At 47.5% G+C, this 20,000-nt stretch overlaps 1 protein-coding gene across 1 annotated transcript in view; it reads left to right on the forward strand.

The window, feature by feature from the left end:
* The window catches only part of bmp16 (bone morphogenetic protein 16), an 11,904-nt gene extending 7,907 nt beyond the window's left edge, over positions 1 to 3,997 (forward strand). Inside the window, exon 3 of the mRNA XM_031573147.2 lies at positions 1,198 to 3,997. Coding sequence (XP_031429007.1) covers positions 1,198 to 2,291 — 1,094 coding nt within the window. The 3' untranslated portion in view covers positions 2,292 to 3,997. The remainder of the gene's footprint in view (positions 1 to 1,197) is intronic.
* The last annotated feature ends 16,003 nt before the right edge of the window (positions 3,998 to 20,000 follow it).

A 20,000-nucleotide genomic window follows, 5' to 3' on the forward strand; every position in this document is an offset into this window, starting at 1 on the left:
AAGAGTTGTATAATGTTATTTCTGACAAGACCAGAAATGGTCTTCATTTTCTGGGAAATGTGTCTTCGATCGCCTTAACATCTCCGAAGCCAGAACCTGGTGATGAAAGGCATTGGAAATGTACAAAGTTTATGTGTTGTGGTTTTGAACCTTTTGAGAACAAAATTCACAAAACTGGCAGAGAATTGCATAAACATAGAAAATCCTGTCTTATGCTGCCATAGAACAATAAATAAGGACTCTTTTGTTGAAGGTTAAATAGTCAGAGCAATTTGAAGATGAAATAACCTCTACTGGACAGTGACCCCTGACCTACTGCCCGTCTGGTGCCTAATCAGACCCGTGCTGCTGCCTGGCAACTTCCCTTCTGACTTTCTGATGCTCTGACATACAAAAGTAGTGACTATAGTTTTGAGAGAGAGAGAGACTGAAAGAGAGAGAGAGAGAGAGAGAGAGAGAGAGAGAGAGAGACTACTATATTTGCCAGAGTTTAAGTGTGTGTTGGCAGCCAAAGAGGTGAGTTCATCACTCTCACAGCAGGACACAAAGGGGTAATGTGTACAGGTCAATTAACCTTCCCTCACTGCCCGCGAGCCCTGTGAAAGAGCTATATCTAACTACTGACTCAATGCCGGGATTGTTTCGAGCTTTTTCTTTTTTTCTTCTACCTCTTTGGCAGAGGAGATCCGCAGAGGGGTCTGGAAAAGTATATGAAAGTTTGTCAAAGCGCACCCGAGAACGATTTGCAATTATGACAATCACACACTGCCAAAAAGCCTCTGCCTCTAGGCGGTAGACAGCGGACAGTTTGAAACATAGTGGAAACAGCGTATCATGTAATGGACAGTTGTAAAGAGTTCACATAAAGCCAATGATTCAGTTCTTTTAGTCAGTTAAGCGTACTGTGCCCCTTGTGTGCTTCTGTCTGTTCACTTTTCTCCCCAAGGCCCTTTTCTCACAAGGTTGCCTTTCCACATCTTTGTTCTCATGTCTGTGTCTCATGGGTCATTCTGTTTTTCAGTTTTTCAAATCAAATGATGTTTTATTGGCATGAATGAATGACTCCCTGTTGCCAAAGCTACGTGTCTGAAACTATGTATAGTGTGCATGTTATTGATTTTAAATGGACTTGAATTGAATTACTCTCTCTCTCTCTCTCCCTCTCTCTCTCTCTCTATCTCTCTCTCTTTCCATCAGAGACCAGAGATCCTGATGGAGACCCATCAGAAGCAGACCGGGTTCTCATCTCCTTCAACATGTCATCCATCCCGGAGGATGAGAGCATTGTGTCGGCAGAACTCCGGTTCCTTCGCGGCCCCGTGGATGCTGAGGGCTCTCACAGGGTCAGCCTGTACATCTCCGAGGGCCACACTGACCCAGGGCCCCGTCTGCTGGAGTCCCGCCGGCTGACCGCGCAGGACACCCCCAACCGCTCAGCATCCTGGGAAACCTTCAGCCTGGCCAATGAGCTGTTCATGCAGCAGGCGCTGAGCGGGCGGCCAGGGAGCCTGACCTTCCTGTTAGAGGTCACCACTGAGGATCCTGCCGACAACGCCACACGGAAGATTCCCAAGGACACCCTGGAGGGTACCAGACTGCCTGGAAGAAAAGGGGATGGCAGGCAGAGCCGCCTGAGGGTGAGGCGAGCGGCCGGGCAGGACGAGCACAGCTGGGCACACCAGCGCCCCCTGCTGGTGACTTACAGTCATGATGGCAGAGGTCAGCCACTGGTCCCCCGTGGCAAGAGGATCCCTCCGCAGGGGCGTGGTTCGAGGGGGGCAGGAAGGAAGGGGTCCAGCCGAGGGGGAAAAGGGGGACGTGACCGCGACCGTGACCGCAGCCGGGAGAGAGATCGAGATCGAGATCGTGATCTCTACCCTGAGCGCTCCTCTGAGTCGGACTGGCGTGGGGACTGGTGGTCAGAGCGGCGCGTGAAGCGCAACGGGCGGCGGGCGGCCAAGCTGAAGCACCTGTCACGGGCCCGCTGCCGCCGTCACCCGCTCTACGTGGACTTCAAGGACGTGGGCTGGAACAAGTGGATCGTGGCGCCGAGCGGCTACGACGCCTTCTTCTGCCTGGGCGAGTGCCGCTTCCCGCTGGCCGACCACATGAACTCGTCCAGCCACGCCATGGTGCAGACACTGGTCAACTCAGTCAACGGCGCCGTGCCCAAGGCCTGCTGTGTGCCCACCGCCCTCAGCCCCATCGCCATGCTCTACCTGGACCAGCACGACCGCGTGGTGCTCAAGAACTACCAGGACATGGTAGTGGAGGGCTGCGGCTGCCGGTAGCGGGAGGAAGGAACGAACCGAGCGAGTGGAGGGAGGGAGGGAGGATATGAGGGATGCATAGAGGAGAGAAGAGAATGAGTAGATGAGACGGGGGAGAAGGAGCATGATGGAGAATGGTGAATGAAACTGGGAGAGTAAGAGAGTGGAGATGATCAAGTGGAAAAAGTGAGTTGCTGAAGAGGCGAGTGATACAGAAAGAGAGAGAGTGAAAGAGAGAAAGAGAGGGAAATAGAGGCAGAGATCAAAAGTCATAAAGGGACCAAACGCGCTGGGATGCAGAGTTCCCATCTCAATGACCAAGTCTTCCCACAACCCAATGCCTCCTCAGGCACTAACTTCCTGTCTCTTTCTCCATCGTCCCAAAGTTTCACCTTCAACCAAACAGCAAGAAGCTAGGCTCACCCTCTCTCTCTTTCTCTCTCTCTCTTTCTCTCTCTCTCTCTCTCTCTCTCTCTCTCTCTCTCTCTCTCTCTCTCTCTCTCTATCTATCCCATCCTCCAATCCATCGCCTCCAGTATAACCTCTATCAGTGCCCTGTCTGTGTTGTGGTAAGATCCGTGTTTACATTGCCTTGTATACTGTGCTCCACTGCCACTCTGAACCTTCTCCCGTTCCTTGGCTCTCCTCACACCAGCATCACGCCAGTCTCACTGGAGACCTCAGCGGTTTAAGCGCTTATTAGTCCTGTACCCCTGGGCCTTAAGAGGAAAAACACATAAATAGGAAAACAAAACAAAATGGCTGCTGATGACCAGAGTGGAAACTATCTGCACCGCTTGAAGGACAGTTTACTGTGTTGCTGCTCCAGCGAGATGAGAGAGGCTAAAACCTCAGAAGAAGAAGAACAACAACAACAAGAACAAACAAACAACAAAAAAATGACTGTCAGCAGTAAGCTTCATGCTATTCTATATTTAAAACCACAACAATAATACTGGGAACAGACTAGGCTGTTGTTTAAGTGTACAGTTGCTATTGTTATTATTTAATTTTTTTTGTTGATGAAGATGTCGTAATCTTTTGCAATCAAAGAATTCACATTACTTAAAAAAAACGTTAAAACGTTATAAAAAAACAAGATAAGTAAAGCTATTTCTTTTTTAAAGTGGTCTTAAGAGTAAATCTAATTTAAAAGTCTTTACAAATTCATTTATGTATTTAAATAGCAAATATGATGTATGTAATCCTGTATTGAAGATGTCTGTCTCACAAAGCCTTACTGACGTGCACAGCTTGGCCAATTTCGCAAATGTCAACACTGCAACACACACCCAACCAAAATATGGAGTCATAGTGACTTTACACTCATATTAACTGACATACCACTAGTGTGCATGTTTCCATACGGATTTCATCTAGGTTGAGATTGCCAGTATTGTGCATCTGTGGAAACTGTAAAGCTAAGGCAACCCAGTCATACAAAACATCACTTACGCAGCTGTGATCGACTTGTTGCTTTTGAGATTGTAATCTATTCAATTGTGTGGCATTTTACCATCATGTCGTTATCACGCACAAAAAAAGTGACTAAAGTGTTACCAATTGACTTGGTAAGAATTCTCATCTGAGTTAAGTATATTTTGGTGGTATGTCAAAAACTTGTGAGAAAGGGATAATTTAAACCACAGTCTATAAAAAGTCGATACATTTGACGTTGTCTAAACATTGTGTGATGTGTAATAAACTAAATCAAGCAAGCACCACAATTTCTCCTATCATGCTGTCTCTCTCTCTGCTTGTTCTGAATTTTGTGTTTTTCTGACCTGGGTGACGTCTACACCAAATCATAGAAGAACTTTTAACACTATCTCTCATTGGTCGAGGTCAGATGTGTCCATCATATGACCAATCAAATCTCCATCTATGGGGCGAAGGTTTGTCCAAAACTCAATAAATCAATTAAACCAGAGTAAACATTGTGCAGGGCAAGATGAGGAACAGACACATTGTGAGCTTTACTCCTTAACCTTTGACCCCTCATCATTTCACTAACATCTTTCTCTTCTATCCTGCACTCTCCTCTGGGGGGCTAAAGAAAGACAGGATGGATTTTAGCGACAGTGGAAATCATATTTCTGAAGTCTATCTGGCGTTCACTGACCTGCTGAAAATGGCGGCCTGGGGGAATGGGGCTGGAGGTGGCTTGGATCAGGAAGTTGTTGAGTCCTTTCTAGAAGCCCCAGAGAGGTGTGGGTGGACCCCCCCCCCAGCGGATTACCCTGCTGCCAGACCACTGCATCACCTTATCAATCCACTCAGTGCCTCTGATCCACTCACATCTGTTTCTGATGGGGTCCTTCCACCCACACACACACACACACACACACACACACACACACACACACACACGTATAACTGGCAGCACTATGGCAGTTAATGGTCACCTGCAGAATGTTCCACACAGATTTAGTCTGTGTTGACAGACACACACACACACACACACACACACACACACACACACACACACACACACACACACACACACACACACACACACACACACAGAGTCTTATTCTGCATTCTTTCATGTCACAGAAGCACAGACCCCTGCTGCACACCTCTCTCACCTCACCTCTCCCCCTGATCAGGTAGGAGGTTCCGGAGGTGTAAAAGTATGCTATGTTTCCATTGGAGGTCCCACACACACACACACACACACACACACACACACACACACAAAAGGACTGGAGGTTGTCCAGAACACACTAACCACAGCTGGAATCATCTACTGCCAGCATACATATCGCTCCTCAACAGCTGTCGACAGCTCTCTGCCACAGGGGCTTTCTGTGTGTGTGTGTGTGTGTGTGTGTGTGTGTGTGTGTGTGTGTCTATGTACATTCAGCTTCTGAGGTTTGGAAGCATCAAAACCCAATAGGAACCTGACCTTTGACCTCTGCATCCACTCCTCTATCTCTTACTGCCATCTTTGTGTCATCTCTTAACTGAAATCCCCTTTCTCTTTCCTTTACTCCTGTCAATGTCTCTCCACCTTGTTCTTCCATATCGTCCTCCTCCTCTCATGCCACTCTCTCTCTATCCCTCTCTTCGTCTGTCCTCCCCATTCTCTCTTCCTATCTCTCTCTCAGTCTCAGTCTTCTTCTTCTTGTCGATCACCGGTTACTCTTGGAGACCAGCTCTTGTAATAAAACTGGTGGTTCTCCACAGATCCTCCACAGGCCCGTACATCTTGTTGTGAATGGGCTCCGGTTGCAGCCATATTTCATCACGCACGGATGTAGGGCAGAGGTACCTACAGCCTTGTAGGATGTGCTCTGCGGTCTGCGCGGTCTGCTCTGCATCTCCGCAAGTGCACATAGGAGACAGCACCAGATGTAGTTTACGGTGTGTGTGTGTGTGTGTTGTATCGGTCTGTTGTGCCTGGTCCGGAGGCGGAAGATGGCCGCCTGGTCTGGTCTGGACAGATGATGGTAACTGTCTTGTAACTGTCTCAGTCTTACTCTCCCATTTCCCCACAGCCCCCAACCCACATTTGTCTTCTCACCTCCCATCTGTTTCCCTTTATTCTATCTCTCCTTTGTCTCTCTATTTCTCCCTTCTTCTTCTGTCCTTCTTTGCATCACTCTTTCTCTTACCCCTCCATCTCCATCTCCCTGTCTCTCCCCCAGGCCAACCAATGGGAATGTGTAAAGGACTGAGTGGTGTGTGTGTATGTGTGTGTGCGTGTGTGTGTCTGTGTGTGTGTGTGTGTGTGTGTGTGTGTGTGTGTATGTGTGTGTGTGTGTGTGTGTGTGTGAAGCAGACAAGCATCTCCCCAGCAGCAGCAGGAGGTTGACACAGAGAGGCTTATCTCATCAGGCTCCGGGGCTGGGCTCGGCTGGGTACCGCCTGCCTTGACCCAGTCAAGCGGAGAGCACACCTTCACTCGGCCATAAATCACAGCTGTCCCGAGATCAGTTCTCCGCATCCCCCGCGACACTGTGACCTTCCCCGCACAGGTGTCTGGAGTCTCTCACAGAGAGAGAACTGAACACCTGACTGCAGAGCGGCGGTGTAAATCACAGCCAGATGCCACCTCCGACTCCGGTGACTTAGAGGGTTTTTACAGCAGGCAGAACGGGGCTCCCCAAAGAGTGCATAGCCTCTGGGACGAGGGGGCACGTTGCTGAGCGCGGTCCGCAACGGAAATGAAGACAGGTGGGAGTTCTCAAACCGAAGTGTTCTTTATAAAGAACATGGTGGTCGCCATGGAGATGGCACTGTATGATTCCACATATATAACACCACGCTCAGGTTGCACCACACGCTAACAAAACGGCCCCTTATATTCTCTGCTGAAAACATTAGAGTGTTTGAATAGACTTGTGTCTCCATGGCAGGGCTTCTGCCTTCCTGTTACCACACACAATTTACAGTTCATTGGGCAATTCACCTCAAACTAACTTACAACACAAGGAAACAGGGCTTAGTAATACAGGCCATGTGGGTTGTGTTCTTGGGGGTCCTTTGATAACCCATTTGATAAGTGACTGGTCAGATCGGCACCTGAGTGACAGCACATACCATTTTCCTGCACTGAATGGGTGGAAGAGAAAGCAGAGAGGTAGAGCTCTCTCTCCTCACACACACACAAACACACACACACAGAGACACAGAGACGGCCTGCGTGAAGAGTAGTTGTAAACAATGGTAGAGAGGGTGCACAGTCCACGCTCATACCGTTTCGCTCACCGTTTTGACCACCGCTCAGAATGACGGGTGACAGTGGAGGGCTGACCCACTAATGTTGGACTCCTTGTGGGACAGAGGTGTGTGTCCTTTAGCCTCACACACACACACAGGGACAGAGGTGTGTGTCCTTTAGCCTCACACACACACACAGGGACAGAGGTGGGTGTCCTTTAGCCTCACACACACACACACAGGGACAGAGGTGGGTGTCCTTTAGCCTCACACACACACACAGGGACAGAGGTGTGTGTCCTTTAGCCTCACACACACACACAGGGACAGAGGTGTGTGTCCTTCAGCCTCACACACACACAGGGACAGATACGGAACACATCTGCCACATGTGTCTTCGTGGCACCACCACCAACAGTAGCATCTCAGATTTTTCCCCTCAGAAAGTATGACGCTGAGGAGGAAGGTAAAGCTATAATCTGGACTGAGTAACCCTAAATGTGACAACAAACAATGCTCACACATCTGGAGCGGTCGGGCTAGTTTAGACTGCACTAGTGGTAGTTAGATTTATGATAGATTTTTGGATTTATGACCGGAACTTTCCTGTGAGTCACACACACTTCTGCTTCTTGGCCATGTGCAGCGGGCCTACGGGGCTGTAATGTCGCTTGGATGATAGGACCGGTGTTAACAGGCTGTATTAAACATTCATGGTGTATATATATGAAAGTCTTCATTTGAGAGAGATCAAAAGTATTCTATTCATACAAACACGAGCACACACCCATTAACACATACACACACACACCCATGTGTGCACACACAAACGCGCGCACATATGCATGGACACACACATGCACAAACACACACACACACACACACACACACACACACACACACACACACACACACACACATATTCAAATACAACATGCTGCCAAGGTGTCATGCAGAACAGCGTTTGCTGTCTAACGGGATCCTATTTTTGCTGTACCATATAAACGATGCCCCACACATGGTTTCATGGATGGATGGATGGAACATCAGTATGGTGGAGCAGCACACAGGGCTGAATGGACATGCGGTTAAACTTGAGCTGTGCTGCGGAGCACTGGAGCTCTGGATCCAAAAATCCCCCCCACCCCCACCCCAGTTCACCGCAGAGAGGGAGATGGGGGTGATGAATCAAAGGAGACCATGGAGGGGGGTGGGCGGGGTAACAGGGACGTCTCACTGACTGACAGGCTGACAGGCAGCCTGAACACCTTTTTTTTACTCTGTGGGTTGGCTGGGCTGTCATCTCCACCAATCAAGCAGGGTGTCAACAGTGTAGGGAACCCTCATGGTCTTTGACAGAAACATGTGCTCACACACACACACACACACCCACACACACACACACACACACACACACACGGTTCATATATGACAATTATGTTTAAGTTAAGCATGATGCACATAGATTTCTACTTATATCTATGCCTTTAACTACTATAGGTGCTTTTATCTACATATCTACACATCTATATCACACAGATAAACACGAAAATACAACTTTTCCATCAGTTGAACTGCAATCATAACCATAGCCAGATGAGATAATAGACATATTTGCTAGCCTTAGGATTTGCTGTTGCTCTGGGAGTACGGTTCTCACCACCGGAACAATGTTTGTTCCGGAACAATCTGCCTGTGTTTGGCAGTGCCTGACACACAGACACAGGCCCAGTTGATCACTCAGAGTCTCTATATAAAAGTTTATGTCTAGGATGTGGAAACACACAGAAGGGGCTTTTACACACACCACAGACAGGAAGGAATTTTAGGGCTGTAGGTCAAAGGTGAAATGACAGTGCTGCGCAGACACAGAGGCAGTATTTTACAGAGACGGGACGATGCTTTACAACAGGGGAAGAAAACATTCAGCCAAAGCCAAAGGCCGATGATGGCTTTATTTTCTCACATAGCCGGATGGTTAGCTAACATTGACCACAGAGAGTGCATGTGCAGTCAGTCTATTACTAAGTCAGGTGAATAACAACACAGAAATGATTTCACAATTTAGCTAAGGCTGTAGTTTTGTTGTTTTGTGAAACCGAATCGTGTTCTTGTAGCCCCAACAGGTGTTCTTGGACCTCAGCAGGTAGAGCAAGGTGCTAACATCTGCAAAGTCATGGGTTGAATACGAACATACTGATTCAAATCTGTAAGTTACTTTGAATATCAGCATCTGCTAAACGAATGAAGGTAAATGTAAGTCAGACTAGTCAGACGTGAAACATCTGTATCCCAGCATCTGAAAGCCAAGGGGGAGCGGTGTATGCTTCCATCTTTCAAATCTGTCATTTCACTCCTGGACATTCTTCACTCATGAGCATTGCTTCATGGATATGCTTTAGATATAGATGAAGGTTCATGTTAAATACAAAAGCATGATGTGTCCCATGATGTGTGTTATTACTCACCATTACAAACTCACACAACTCAACATAGACATAAACCATACGCGAGCCTCCCCACTACCCCTTAAACAGTCTACAGATTGAATCTTTAATGTTCAAGCTTTTATGTTAAAACAGATGTTTACCTCTGTAATTTCATACATGTTATTATTTAACATTCTACTTCACTGCATGTTACTATAGTCACAAAGAGATCTGAGCCTCATGTTGTAAGGTGAGAATCAGAGAAGGTTCTAGAATGCTCCATCAGAGGCCCAGCCCAGAGGCTGACTGAAATAGAGGTAAAGGTCAGGTTTTTAGCAGACGCTTTTATCCAAAGACAGCCTGCAGCGATCGGGAATCGAATCCGCTGATGCTAACCACTGACATAGACCATCCACACCAGGTGTCATTCGCACCTGATCAACAGCAGAGTTGGCTACTGTAGGGGATGTGTGTGTGTGTGTGTGTGTGTGTGTGTGTGTGTGTGTGTGTGTGTGTGTGTGTGCGTGCGTGTGTGTGTGTGTGTGTGTGTGTGTGTGTGTGTGTGTGTGTGTGCGTGTGTGTGTGTGTGTGTGTGTGTGTGCATGTGTGTGTGTGTGTGTGTGTGTGTGTGTGTGTGTGTGTGTGTCTGCGTGTGTGTGTGTGCGTGCGTGTGTGTGTGCGTGTGTGTGTGTGTGTGTGTGTGTGTGTGTGTGTGTGTGTGTGTGTGTGTTTGAAAGGCCGTAGGGCACTGCTGAGTGGGTCTGGGTGTTGTATTGGACGTGTTCCGTCTCTCCTCCATCTGGTGGTCTCCAACTGTGTGTGTCTCCACTTCCTAGAAACGCCGTGTTGTCTTCTCTGGGATGTAAGCAGCGTCATGGAAACCACAGGCTGGATAAAGACTTAGGGGACACAGAGAGCTGCTGCTGTAGCTTCTCAAGGCACTTCCTCTTCTCTCTTCTTTCTCTCTTTCACTCACTCCCTGTCTCACTCCTCCTCCTCCCACTCTCTCTATCCCTCTCTCATACACTTACCACCCTTTACCTTCTCCTCCCCTTTTCTATATCCCATTTCTATATATGTCACTTTCTTTCTCAGTATATCTATTACCAACATTCCTTCTCTCTCTCATTCTCTCTCCTTTCAATCTTCCATGTTTGTTTCTTCCTATTTCTCTGTCTGTCTCTCTGTCTCTCGCAGTGTACTATATATTGCCCTCATTCGTTCTTATTGTCACTCTCTCATCTCGGTCTCTTTCTTGTTCTATTTCAGTCTCTTTCTCTCCCCTTCTTTGTTTTTAATCCTTCCAACTTTCAATCCACAGCCCTCCCCCCCTACTCAGCAGCCCTGGGATGAATAATGATGTTTTTACAGGTGTCTCACGATGCCGACGCTGTCCCCGCTCGGCTGGAAATCACATTCGACCCTTCCCTCTCCCCTCTCCCCCCCTTCACACCACTCCAAACCCCCCCCCCTTCTCCATCTCTCCTCTCTCCTCTCCTCCCTCCTCTCCTCTCCTCTCCTCTCCTCTCTCCTCTCCTCTCCTCTCCTCTCCTCTCCTCTCGTCTGCTCTCCTCTCCTGTTGCTGTCATCCCTTTCTCCCTGCTGTCGGCACCCCCCAGCAGGTTGCTGGGTGAGATGGATGGGGAGCTATAGAACCAGAGTACACAGGCAGGAGGTGAGCTCCTTAGCAGCTCATTAACGAGCAACTAGGGGCCTGGGGGGGGGGGGGGGGGGGCAGCCTCGAGGAAGGGAGGGGCGCTATTTGGTGACTCTCCAAGCCCCCCACCCTTTCTCTATCTCCACTTCCCATCAAATGCGTTGTATAGGAGTTAACAGATTGTAAGGAGAAGTAAACAACTGCTGCGCAATTCCGATTGAATCCATGTCTAATCCCTATAGAACATCCTTTGAGAGGAGAATCTCCTGGTAATGGTCACGAATTCCATTCCAGTTCTGGCCAAGTACTCAGTTCACCTTACAGAGGTCAGAGGAGTACGGCAAGCATCTTAAAGTACAGACATAACCATATGTCTGGGACCAAGATTCAAATGTGTAGGGAGAATAAGGTAGACTTGCACACACACAAGCACACCCACACACGCACGCACGCGCACGCCCACACACGCACACACACGCACACACACACGCACACACACACACACACACACACACACACACACACACACACACACACACACACACACACACACACAGATAGACACATACACACACGCACACACACACACACACACACACACACACACACAGATAGACACATACACCTACACAAGCACACACACACACACACAGGGGGGGGGGGGGGGGGGGGGGCACAGATAAGAGGCAGACAGACAGAGACACATATGAAGTGCTGTTTGGCAGCTGACATAGATGTCCCTCTTCTCCAGATGTTATGAAGCCCATGGAGCAGAGGAGGCTGGAGTGGTGGTGATCATGTGTGTGTGTCTGTGTGTGTGTGTGTGTGTGTGTGTGTGTGTGTCTGTGTGTGTGTGTGGGGAGGTGTGGAGGAGGCAGGCAGGGAAGATAGAGGACAGGTGAGGTCATGCCAAGATGGCTTCAACACCACCCCCCCCTTCTCCCATGCCAGCAGGTGGTGATGATGGTCTCCAGTGATGGTCTACCTGCTGTAAACAACATCGCAGCGGGAGAAAGCCAACAACACCAGCCCCCAGTACAACTGAGCTCCTTTGTCATAGCAACCACGCATTACAACACTGACCCCCTCACCCCCACCCCACCACCTCCCCTCCCCAAACAAAGAGGAAAAAAACATCCATCCCCGGACCTCTTTTTTTGCCCCTCAGGATACTAAGATTTGCAGTCCCAGACACACCGGTCTCGCTCTGTCCTTCAGTGTCTGGTGTATATCACGTTCCCACTACACACTGTTTCTGTTTCTTGCCTTGTGCAAATCTGTTACTGTAGGTGGTCGCAGTTGAAGTACAGTGCATTGGGGGGAAAGGAGAAAAAGCAGGCAGGATTGATTTTTCTGTTGCGCTGAGCGCAGTGAGCATTCCTTGCCCCAAACATGCACATCCGTTATGTGTCTGGAGGAGTCGCCGCTATATTTCAAAATGGCTTCGGTGTTACTCAAACTCCCCATTTCTCATCCCTTAGGAGCAAGGGAGAGAGAGACAGAGAGCGCGCGCGCGAGAGAGAGAGAGAGAGAGAGAGAGAGAGGGGAGAGAGAGAGAGAGAGGGAGAGAGGGGGGATAGGGGAGAGAAAGGGAAATGGAAGAAGGGAAAAGAGAGGGAGAATACGTTTTGCAAGTCAAGATTCAAAATATACTCTTGAATAGTATATATAATAGCATGTGTGCGTGTGTGTGTGTGTGTGTGTTTGTCTGTTTCACGAGGGCAACGTGATCCACTTTGGTCTTTTACTGTGAGCCATAACCGTAATGTTTTGATGGCAAGCTGGTGGCCTGATGTACGAAAGTGAAAAACGACTTGGGCTGACGGGGAAGACAGTTAATCAAACATGATGAATGGCCATCTGGGGTCACGTCCCCCCCAAAAACAAAAAACACCACAACATAAAACAAGTCCAAAAACGCACCCCTACCCCTCCGTGCGCCCCGCTACCACTTCCTCCACTTTTTCTTTTTCTTTTTTTTTTAAGTATCTTTTAGAGTAGCATGTTCATTCCTTTCTTTCTCTTTCCTTCTCCCCATCTTTTCTGAAGGGAATGGCAGGCAGGGGACTCATTGCATGTGCACATGTGCTGTGTCCTAAGTCCCCTACACCGGGCTGGTAACAGGGACGTGACAAACTGTGGTCGATCACTCACTCCGCTCGGGACATGGCGCTCCAGAGGAACATTACGGCGTCTTCTCCACCCTTCCAGGGAAACCAGCGGAGAAGAGAGACGACGAAGAAGAAGGTGAGGGTTTTTTTTAATCATTTTTTTTAAAAGGAGAGGAAGAGGAAGAAAAAAAATTGGGGAAGGATAGAGGGAGGGAAGGAGGGAGAGGGAAAAAAAGAGAGCGGGAGAGAGAAAGAGAGAGAGAGAGAGAGAGGGAAAGTAGAGGCCTGGCATAAAGATTAGATTAGCACTTTAAAACATCTGTGAATGCATCCGGCTCCTGCTACCATTTCCCATCAGATCCTCCTGCCTGATCTCTCCATACTTTCCCCTCCTCTCTCTCTTCCACCTCCGTGTCCTCCCTCCCTCCCTCCCTCCCTCTCATCCCTCTTTCTTGTGGTCAAGCCGACTTCTTTTTTCCCCCCTCTCATCCCAGGCCTGTTTATTTCTCTGTCTGTCTCGACCTTCTCATTTCATTCATAATAACCATCGACTCCCCACTCGTGAGTGGATACTTGAGAACAGACCGTGCACAAGTGTCAACATGATCACAGTCACTGCCTTGTGTCGTTTCGCATTCACAAGGCCACGTTCTTGCACAAGCCATCAGCAGTGTTTGCCGATAAGAAGTGATGCGGTGGATGACTGCGTAATTCTTTTATATCCGTACGTCATGAGAGCTACCATACGTACATCTAAGTTATCTTTAGGTCGGCGGTTATTTACGTTAACACTGTTAATCTCATAACCCGAGGAGGTCTTGTCGGAGCATGTATGGCTATCTCCATGTTCCGATAATGAAATCACAGCTGTCATGCATATATTTATTGAATACGACAAGTCGACAAGAAACAAGTCTGTGCATTCCGTATGAGGCTGAGGAAGCAGCTTTGTTTTGGTGCTTGATTAGATCAAATGTTCTGAATTGAAAATGCAGCTGTCTTTTACTTGTGATCCATGATTTGACTCTCTGAACTGCTGTAAATGGTCCAGCCTACTCAAACTCTGCTTGTTGAATAAAATGTCTAAAACAGCTCCATTTCAATCACTGGCTCTTGGGCATACTTCTATTTGACAGTTTGAATCATGGGATAGAAGCCTTTCATGAGAATTGCCTGTACACCACAGGATAACAAAAGTGTTTGTGTATCTATGTGCATGTGTGTATGTATCTCGTGTGGGTGTGTGTGTGTGTGTGTGTGTGTGTGTGTGTGTGTGTGTGTGTGTGTGTGTGTGTGTGTGTGTGTGTGAGTTTTGGTCCGTGTGGTAAGATGATTTTAAAGGCGTGATAATGACTGTCTCTCATAAACGCCATCCCTACCTCCCACACATACACAAACGGCCATCCCTTGTCTTGTCCCTCTGTAACACACACACACACACACACACACTCTCCCTCTTTGAGGAGTTAAACAAAACAGACAAGGCAGACTATGAACAGCGGTGCACACAAACACACACACATACACACACACACACACACACACACACACACACAAACACAAACACACACACACACGCAAACACAAACACACACACACACACACACACACAAACACACACACACACACACACACACACACACACACAAACAGACAGACACACACACACACACACACACACACAAACAGACACACACACACACACACACAAACACACACACACACACACCCACACGCACACACACAAACACACACACACACTCATACACACACACACACTCATACACACACACACACTCAGGGGTGATATGCTCTAATAAGAGGGCTGGAGCCAACCCCAGGCTGCCAAACGGCGTCTTGAGAGGGTTGGGGGGTTAAGGTGCTGAGGTGTCACTCGCAGGGGAGGCCGGTGGGAAAGACGGCTGAGCTCAGACCGACTCAAAGCTAAACGGGGTTGCTGAAGTTACACAGAGGCTGATATATCCCCATGCCGAGGCCCTCATAATCAGCCTGAAGCAAGGTGCTGAGCTGTTAGGAGCCCCTCCAACTCATCTCACCTCCTCTTTCTCTTTCTCTCTCTCCTCTACTCCCCTTCTCTCCTCCTGCCTCCTCTCTCTCCCCTCCCTCCTCTCATACACAGCTCAAGGCAGCCCTTTTTTTCCCTGAGCCTTGGGCCCAGAGCCTGCCAGAGCGCTGAGCAACTAGCGCTCCCTCACCCACACAGGTGCTGATTTCACTGGCCACTGAAGTGCCTTCCCTCGCTCTTTCATGCAGCACTGTTTTCCATCTACGCCCCTCATTCCCCTTTTCATCTTTTTCTGCTACAGTGAAATGCCCATAGGAGTGTGTGGCTTGGGAGACTTCCCTTAGACAAACTCGTTAGTCTCCTTGGCAATTAGCCTTGCTTATGGTCCAGATGAAGACGCTTCAAAGACACCATTACAGGAGCCAGAAACAGCCTCCACTGAATTGAGCTGAGCAGGAAACAAAGCAAGGGTTTGGTGGGAGACGTGTATTTGTTTGATGGGTTTGTGTGTGTGTACTATATACGTGTGTATGTTAACTTTAATTAAGCCTTGGTCACTAAAACACCTGTTTTCCGAAAATAAAATTGCCTGGATCTGGTCCATTGCTCTTTACTTCTCTCCCAAAAGGCGTGTCACTCAGAAAACACCGTGAGCTAACGTGGAAAGACCTTCTAGAACATTCGTTGAACAAAATAGAAACATCCCTCTGAAACATTGAGTTGCGCTACGCAACAGCAACCGCTACGTTGTTATTTGTTTCTCGATACGGTTGCTCAGGTTTCATCACAGGGCCGTGTTGGATATTAAACACAATAACGCTTTCACAGTCACGCCATGCTTTCATCAAGAGCTCCATGGAGCATGAAGACATGGGAGTCCAGAGAGTGATATGCCGTTATGAGTCCACGCTGCCAGGAAGGATGGCTTTCAACTCTAAAGAGTTTCCCAGTTTAAAGAACAGTGCTGATTGGCTGTTCAGACACGTATTTTCGGTAGTTTAAGGCTCTTTTCATCTCCACAACTGTTTCCGGAACATTCTGAAAGTGGTGTGACAAATCAGTTACTGCACTTTGTCCTTCACATCTTTCACAGTAGTATGTTCAACCCATATCAGTAGGTTGAGCAACTATTCATGTTTTGGTTGCATTGACACTTAAGTGCATGGACACTTCTGAGAGTATATTCGGAGAACCACACTAGTTGAGGGAGGGAAATTGAGTTGAAGTCAGCTGTCGGCTCTGCACACGCCCTTACTGATTCACTGAGTCACATTTGTTTATGAGAAAGGTTGCCAGGTCTGTCAAGAGAGGATTTATTGTGAGTGTGAATCTGTTTGTGTAGGACGTTCTGTTTTTGCTAGATCTTTTCATGCACATACCCCCTCAAAACTGAAGACTAAAGTAGGGGCAGAAATCTGTTGAGTCTTGCAATGGGTGGGATGTTTTACTGGTTGTTGTTGTTGTGAGCTTAAAATGAAATACACTGGATTATTACAACGAAACCCCATGCAATGGACACATCTGCATGGGTGAGGCATGGAACAGACCAGGGGCAGTTGGTGTAGGGAGGGTACTGGGGCCAAATAAAACCATTAACCATTTTATTTCACCTGACGCGACATGTCTGCTTGTCCCTGTCTTTCACCCAGTCCACCATGGCTCTCCTTAAAGGAGAGGTTTCACAGCACGTCTCTTTGTCATCTGGTCAACATTTTCCCATCCTAAACACTGTCCATTCTCACAGCCACAGCTGTTCACTGCTAATAACATACACACATGAGAGAAGTCATGGACAACAGATGGACGACATGCTCTACAGCCTAACTGTAGTTGAGCATCTGCTGCCATAGAAACCTGCTCCTAGTCACGTCCAAGTGTGCTTTACATGTGCAATGAATATAGAGAACAGACATGGCATGGGATAAACACAGTGTGTGTGTGTGTGTGTGTGTGTGTGTGTGTGTGTGTGTGTGCGCACGCACGCTCATGTATGTGAATGTACATAAATGAATGAATGTGTGTAGTTGTGTGCATTCCTGTGTATGTGTGTGTGCATGTCTATGTGTGTTTGTGTCTGTGTGTGTATGTGTGTGTGTGTGTGTGTGTAAATATGTGTGCGTGTGTGTGTAAATATGTGTGCGTGTGTGTGTAAATATGTATGCGTGTGTGTGGGAAAGAAAGGGAGAGAGCTTGATGCAGTGCCCAGAGCTGGCTGGCTTGAGTGTATCGCAGGGTTGATTAAGTCTGAAGAGAACGTGTGCAAAATAACACAACAGGACTGGGTGGATGATCTACGTCATCACACGACAAACTTTGTCTTTTATACTATAATATAATGAATATACATAACTATCCAACCAGTGTTTAATTATACTCATTTAAAGTATGTTATATAACTCATCTAATTAAACTCATTAATTAATGGCTCCTCCTGTCATTCATAAATTCATGGACACATACATTAATACCTAGTCTTCTCAAGCAGAAAACATTTTGACATATGTAAATAACAGCCAACCAAGAGAGCGTGGTCTTACTTGCACCCTTAAAGAACAGGAAGGGACATCAGCAGGAGCATGACCGTGACCATGACGCTAATCCTTTATGCGTCAGATAATAGCGTGTGTCACAAGGAGCCTACGCAGTGTCCCTGGCCCCGTGGCCCCGTGGCCACAAACACTTGAACTGTCAGTGACCTCATGTGGCTCCTGGTCAGCCTGAGTTGGACTACAGTTCTATAACTGTTGAGTAACATTTGAGCTGATGTCGGAGTGCATCTGGCATATGTTTGGCTCCTAGATGGACCTCTGTGAGCCGGTGGAAGTATCTCAGACCTGGTGATCAGGACCTGCATCCACTTCTGCGGTTGTTGCTGCTCTTGGCTCGGACCGCAGCACAATACGATAAACCATGTGCACTTCATCATGCAGATGGATGAGAAAAACAAACTGAACATGTTTTACAGCCTCAAGTGGCTCACACATATGCAAATACTGTAGAGACACACACACACACACACACACACACACACACACACACACACACACACACACACACACACACTCAGAGTTGCAGTGGGGAGCCTTGGGCTGTCATCAGTGCCTCTGATATCCCTCTGCCTGTTATTTTTAGCTTCGGTGACAGACAGGGGCGTAAACGGAGTGCTGCTCAGGCCAGCTGAGGGAGGCTTTCCTCCTCTGCTCCCTTCTCCCTTCTCCTTTCTTCTGCTCTCTGCCCCTCTCCCCTGCTCTCCCCTCCACCCTCCACACTTCCTCTCTCCTCTCCTCTTCTCTCTATTCTTCCTACTTACTGGGAGGTACAGTCCATCCAGGTGGGAAAAAAAACACTGACACACCACCAGACTGAAATCAGTCGAGCAGACTTTCCTGTCAGTCCGTTTTCACCATTTGCCCCCATCCGCCTGTCCTCCCATTTTCCCCTCCTTTTTCAATTTCCTCTCTTCTCCTCACATCCACCTCTCCGTGCACGACTCAGACCACCGGCATAAGACCACTGGGCCCTCGTCCCCGACGACCAACCCCTCCGCAGCCCTAGCAACAGGGCCGGTGTGTTATGCTTCTGATGAGTTCCTCAGTGTTCGCGTTTGACTGAGAATTCATCAGCTAAGCTGCATAGTAGATACCTTTTGTTTACAAAACAAGACGCAATTAAGATGTGCACGTGCACACTAGCCAGAACGGCCTCTCAAATCTCTAGCCTCTAGAGTCTACAGAGAGGAATGATCTGGGAGTCCCCCTCCTATCAGCTTTCTAGTGAATACCCCTCTGTGACGGCTTGCAAGAAGCCAAGAAGGGGAAGCTTTACTTCTCATGCGAGACGGACACCATAAAAATAGAAACATGGGATGAGGTGAGTTCTTAGAAATCATTTGTCACTGCCAAAATATCTGGAAATCACATAGATGTAGTGCTTGTCTCTCAGACTGAATTAAAACTATTTTTGCCTCACTTTGCCTCACACCATAAATAAAAAAGAACTGCTAACATCCTTACAATGTGTGTTGACATATGTTGGAGCCCATGTTGGTCTAGTACAGTTACAATCAGTATCAGTTACTATATGCTAGTAAGTGTCCATGCATATATTAATAATGTGTTAAGACTATGAAAGGGTGACGTTAGGCAGTTACGATTATTGCCTTACAATAATGGCTTACAACAATGATTTTCTGAATGGTGGATATCTGGTAATGGAACTGATGACAATTACATTACTGGCATTATAGTGAACAAGCATAAGCACTGATAACTATGACCATGATTAAGAATAAAACTGTTTTTATGGTTGAAGTTTTCCTCACGATAAAACTTTACAGTGGGGTTACATGTGAGATTTAACAGCTCATGATGGACACATTTAGAATTTCCTAGTCTAAAATGATCATTTGTTGACATGGTAACAAGCACTACCTGGAAGCAGTCATTCCAGGATACCAAAATCTATTATAACTTTACTGGAAAATTGTCTGGCTTTTGCAAACGCTGTTTCCGCTGAAATTTCCCAAATGAAGTGTGGGGTAAAGTGTGCGGTTGGGTGAAATCACAGGATGTGTATTAAGGTTTTGGCATCAGATCACAGCCACTACATGTTTTAACGGCGCAGACATATTTTAAGGTGGAATGGATTATATATGGACTCATATGCATTGATGCATTTAACAAAAAGTGTCGGAAAAGAGACTCACCAGAAAGCCTCGTGGTGAGTGACTGTTTAGATGAGCCCGTCACGCTTATGAATTGGTTCCACATGTACCTCCAGGAGAGGCGTTTGGCATCAAGCACTCAAACATACAGAAAGAATATATATATGTATCCCTTCATC

Source organism: Clupea harengus, chromosome 9 (genome assembly GCF_900700415.2).
Source record: "Clupea harengus chromosome 9, Ch_v2.0.2, whole genome shotgun sequence".
Lineage (NCBI taxonomy): Eukaryota > Metazoa > Chordata > Actinopteri > Clupeiformes > Clupeidae > Clupea > Clupea harengus.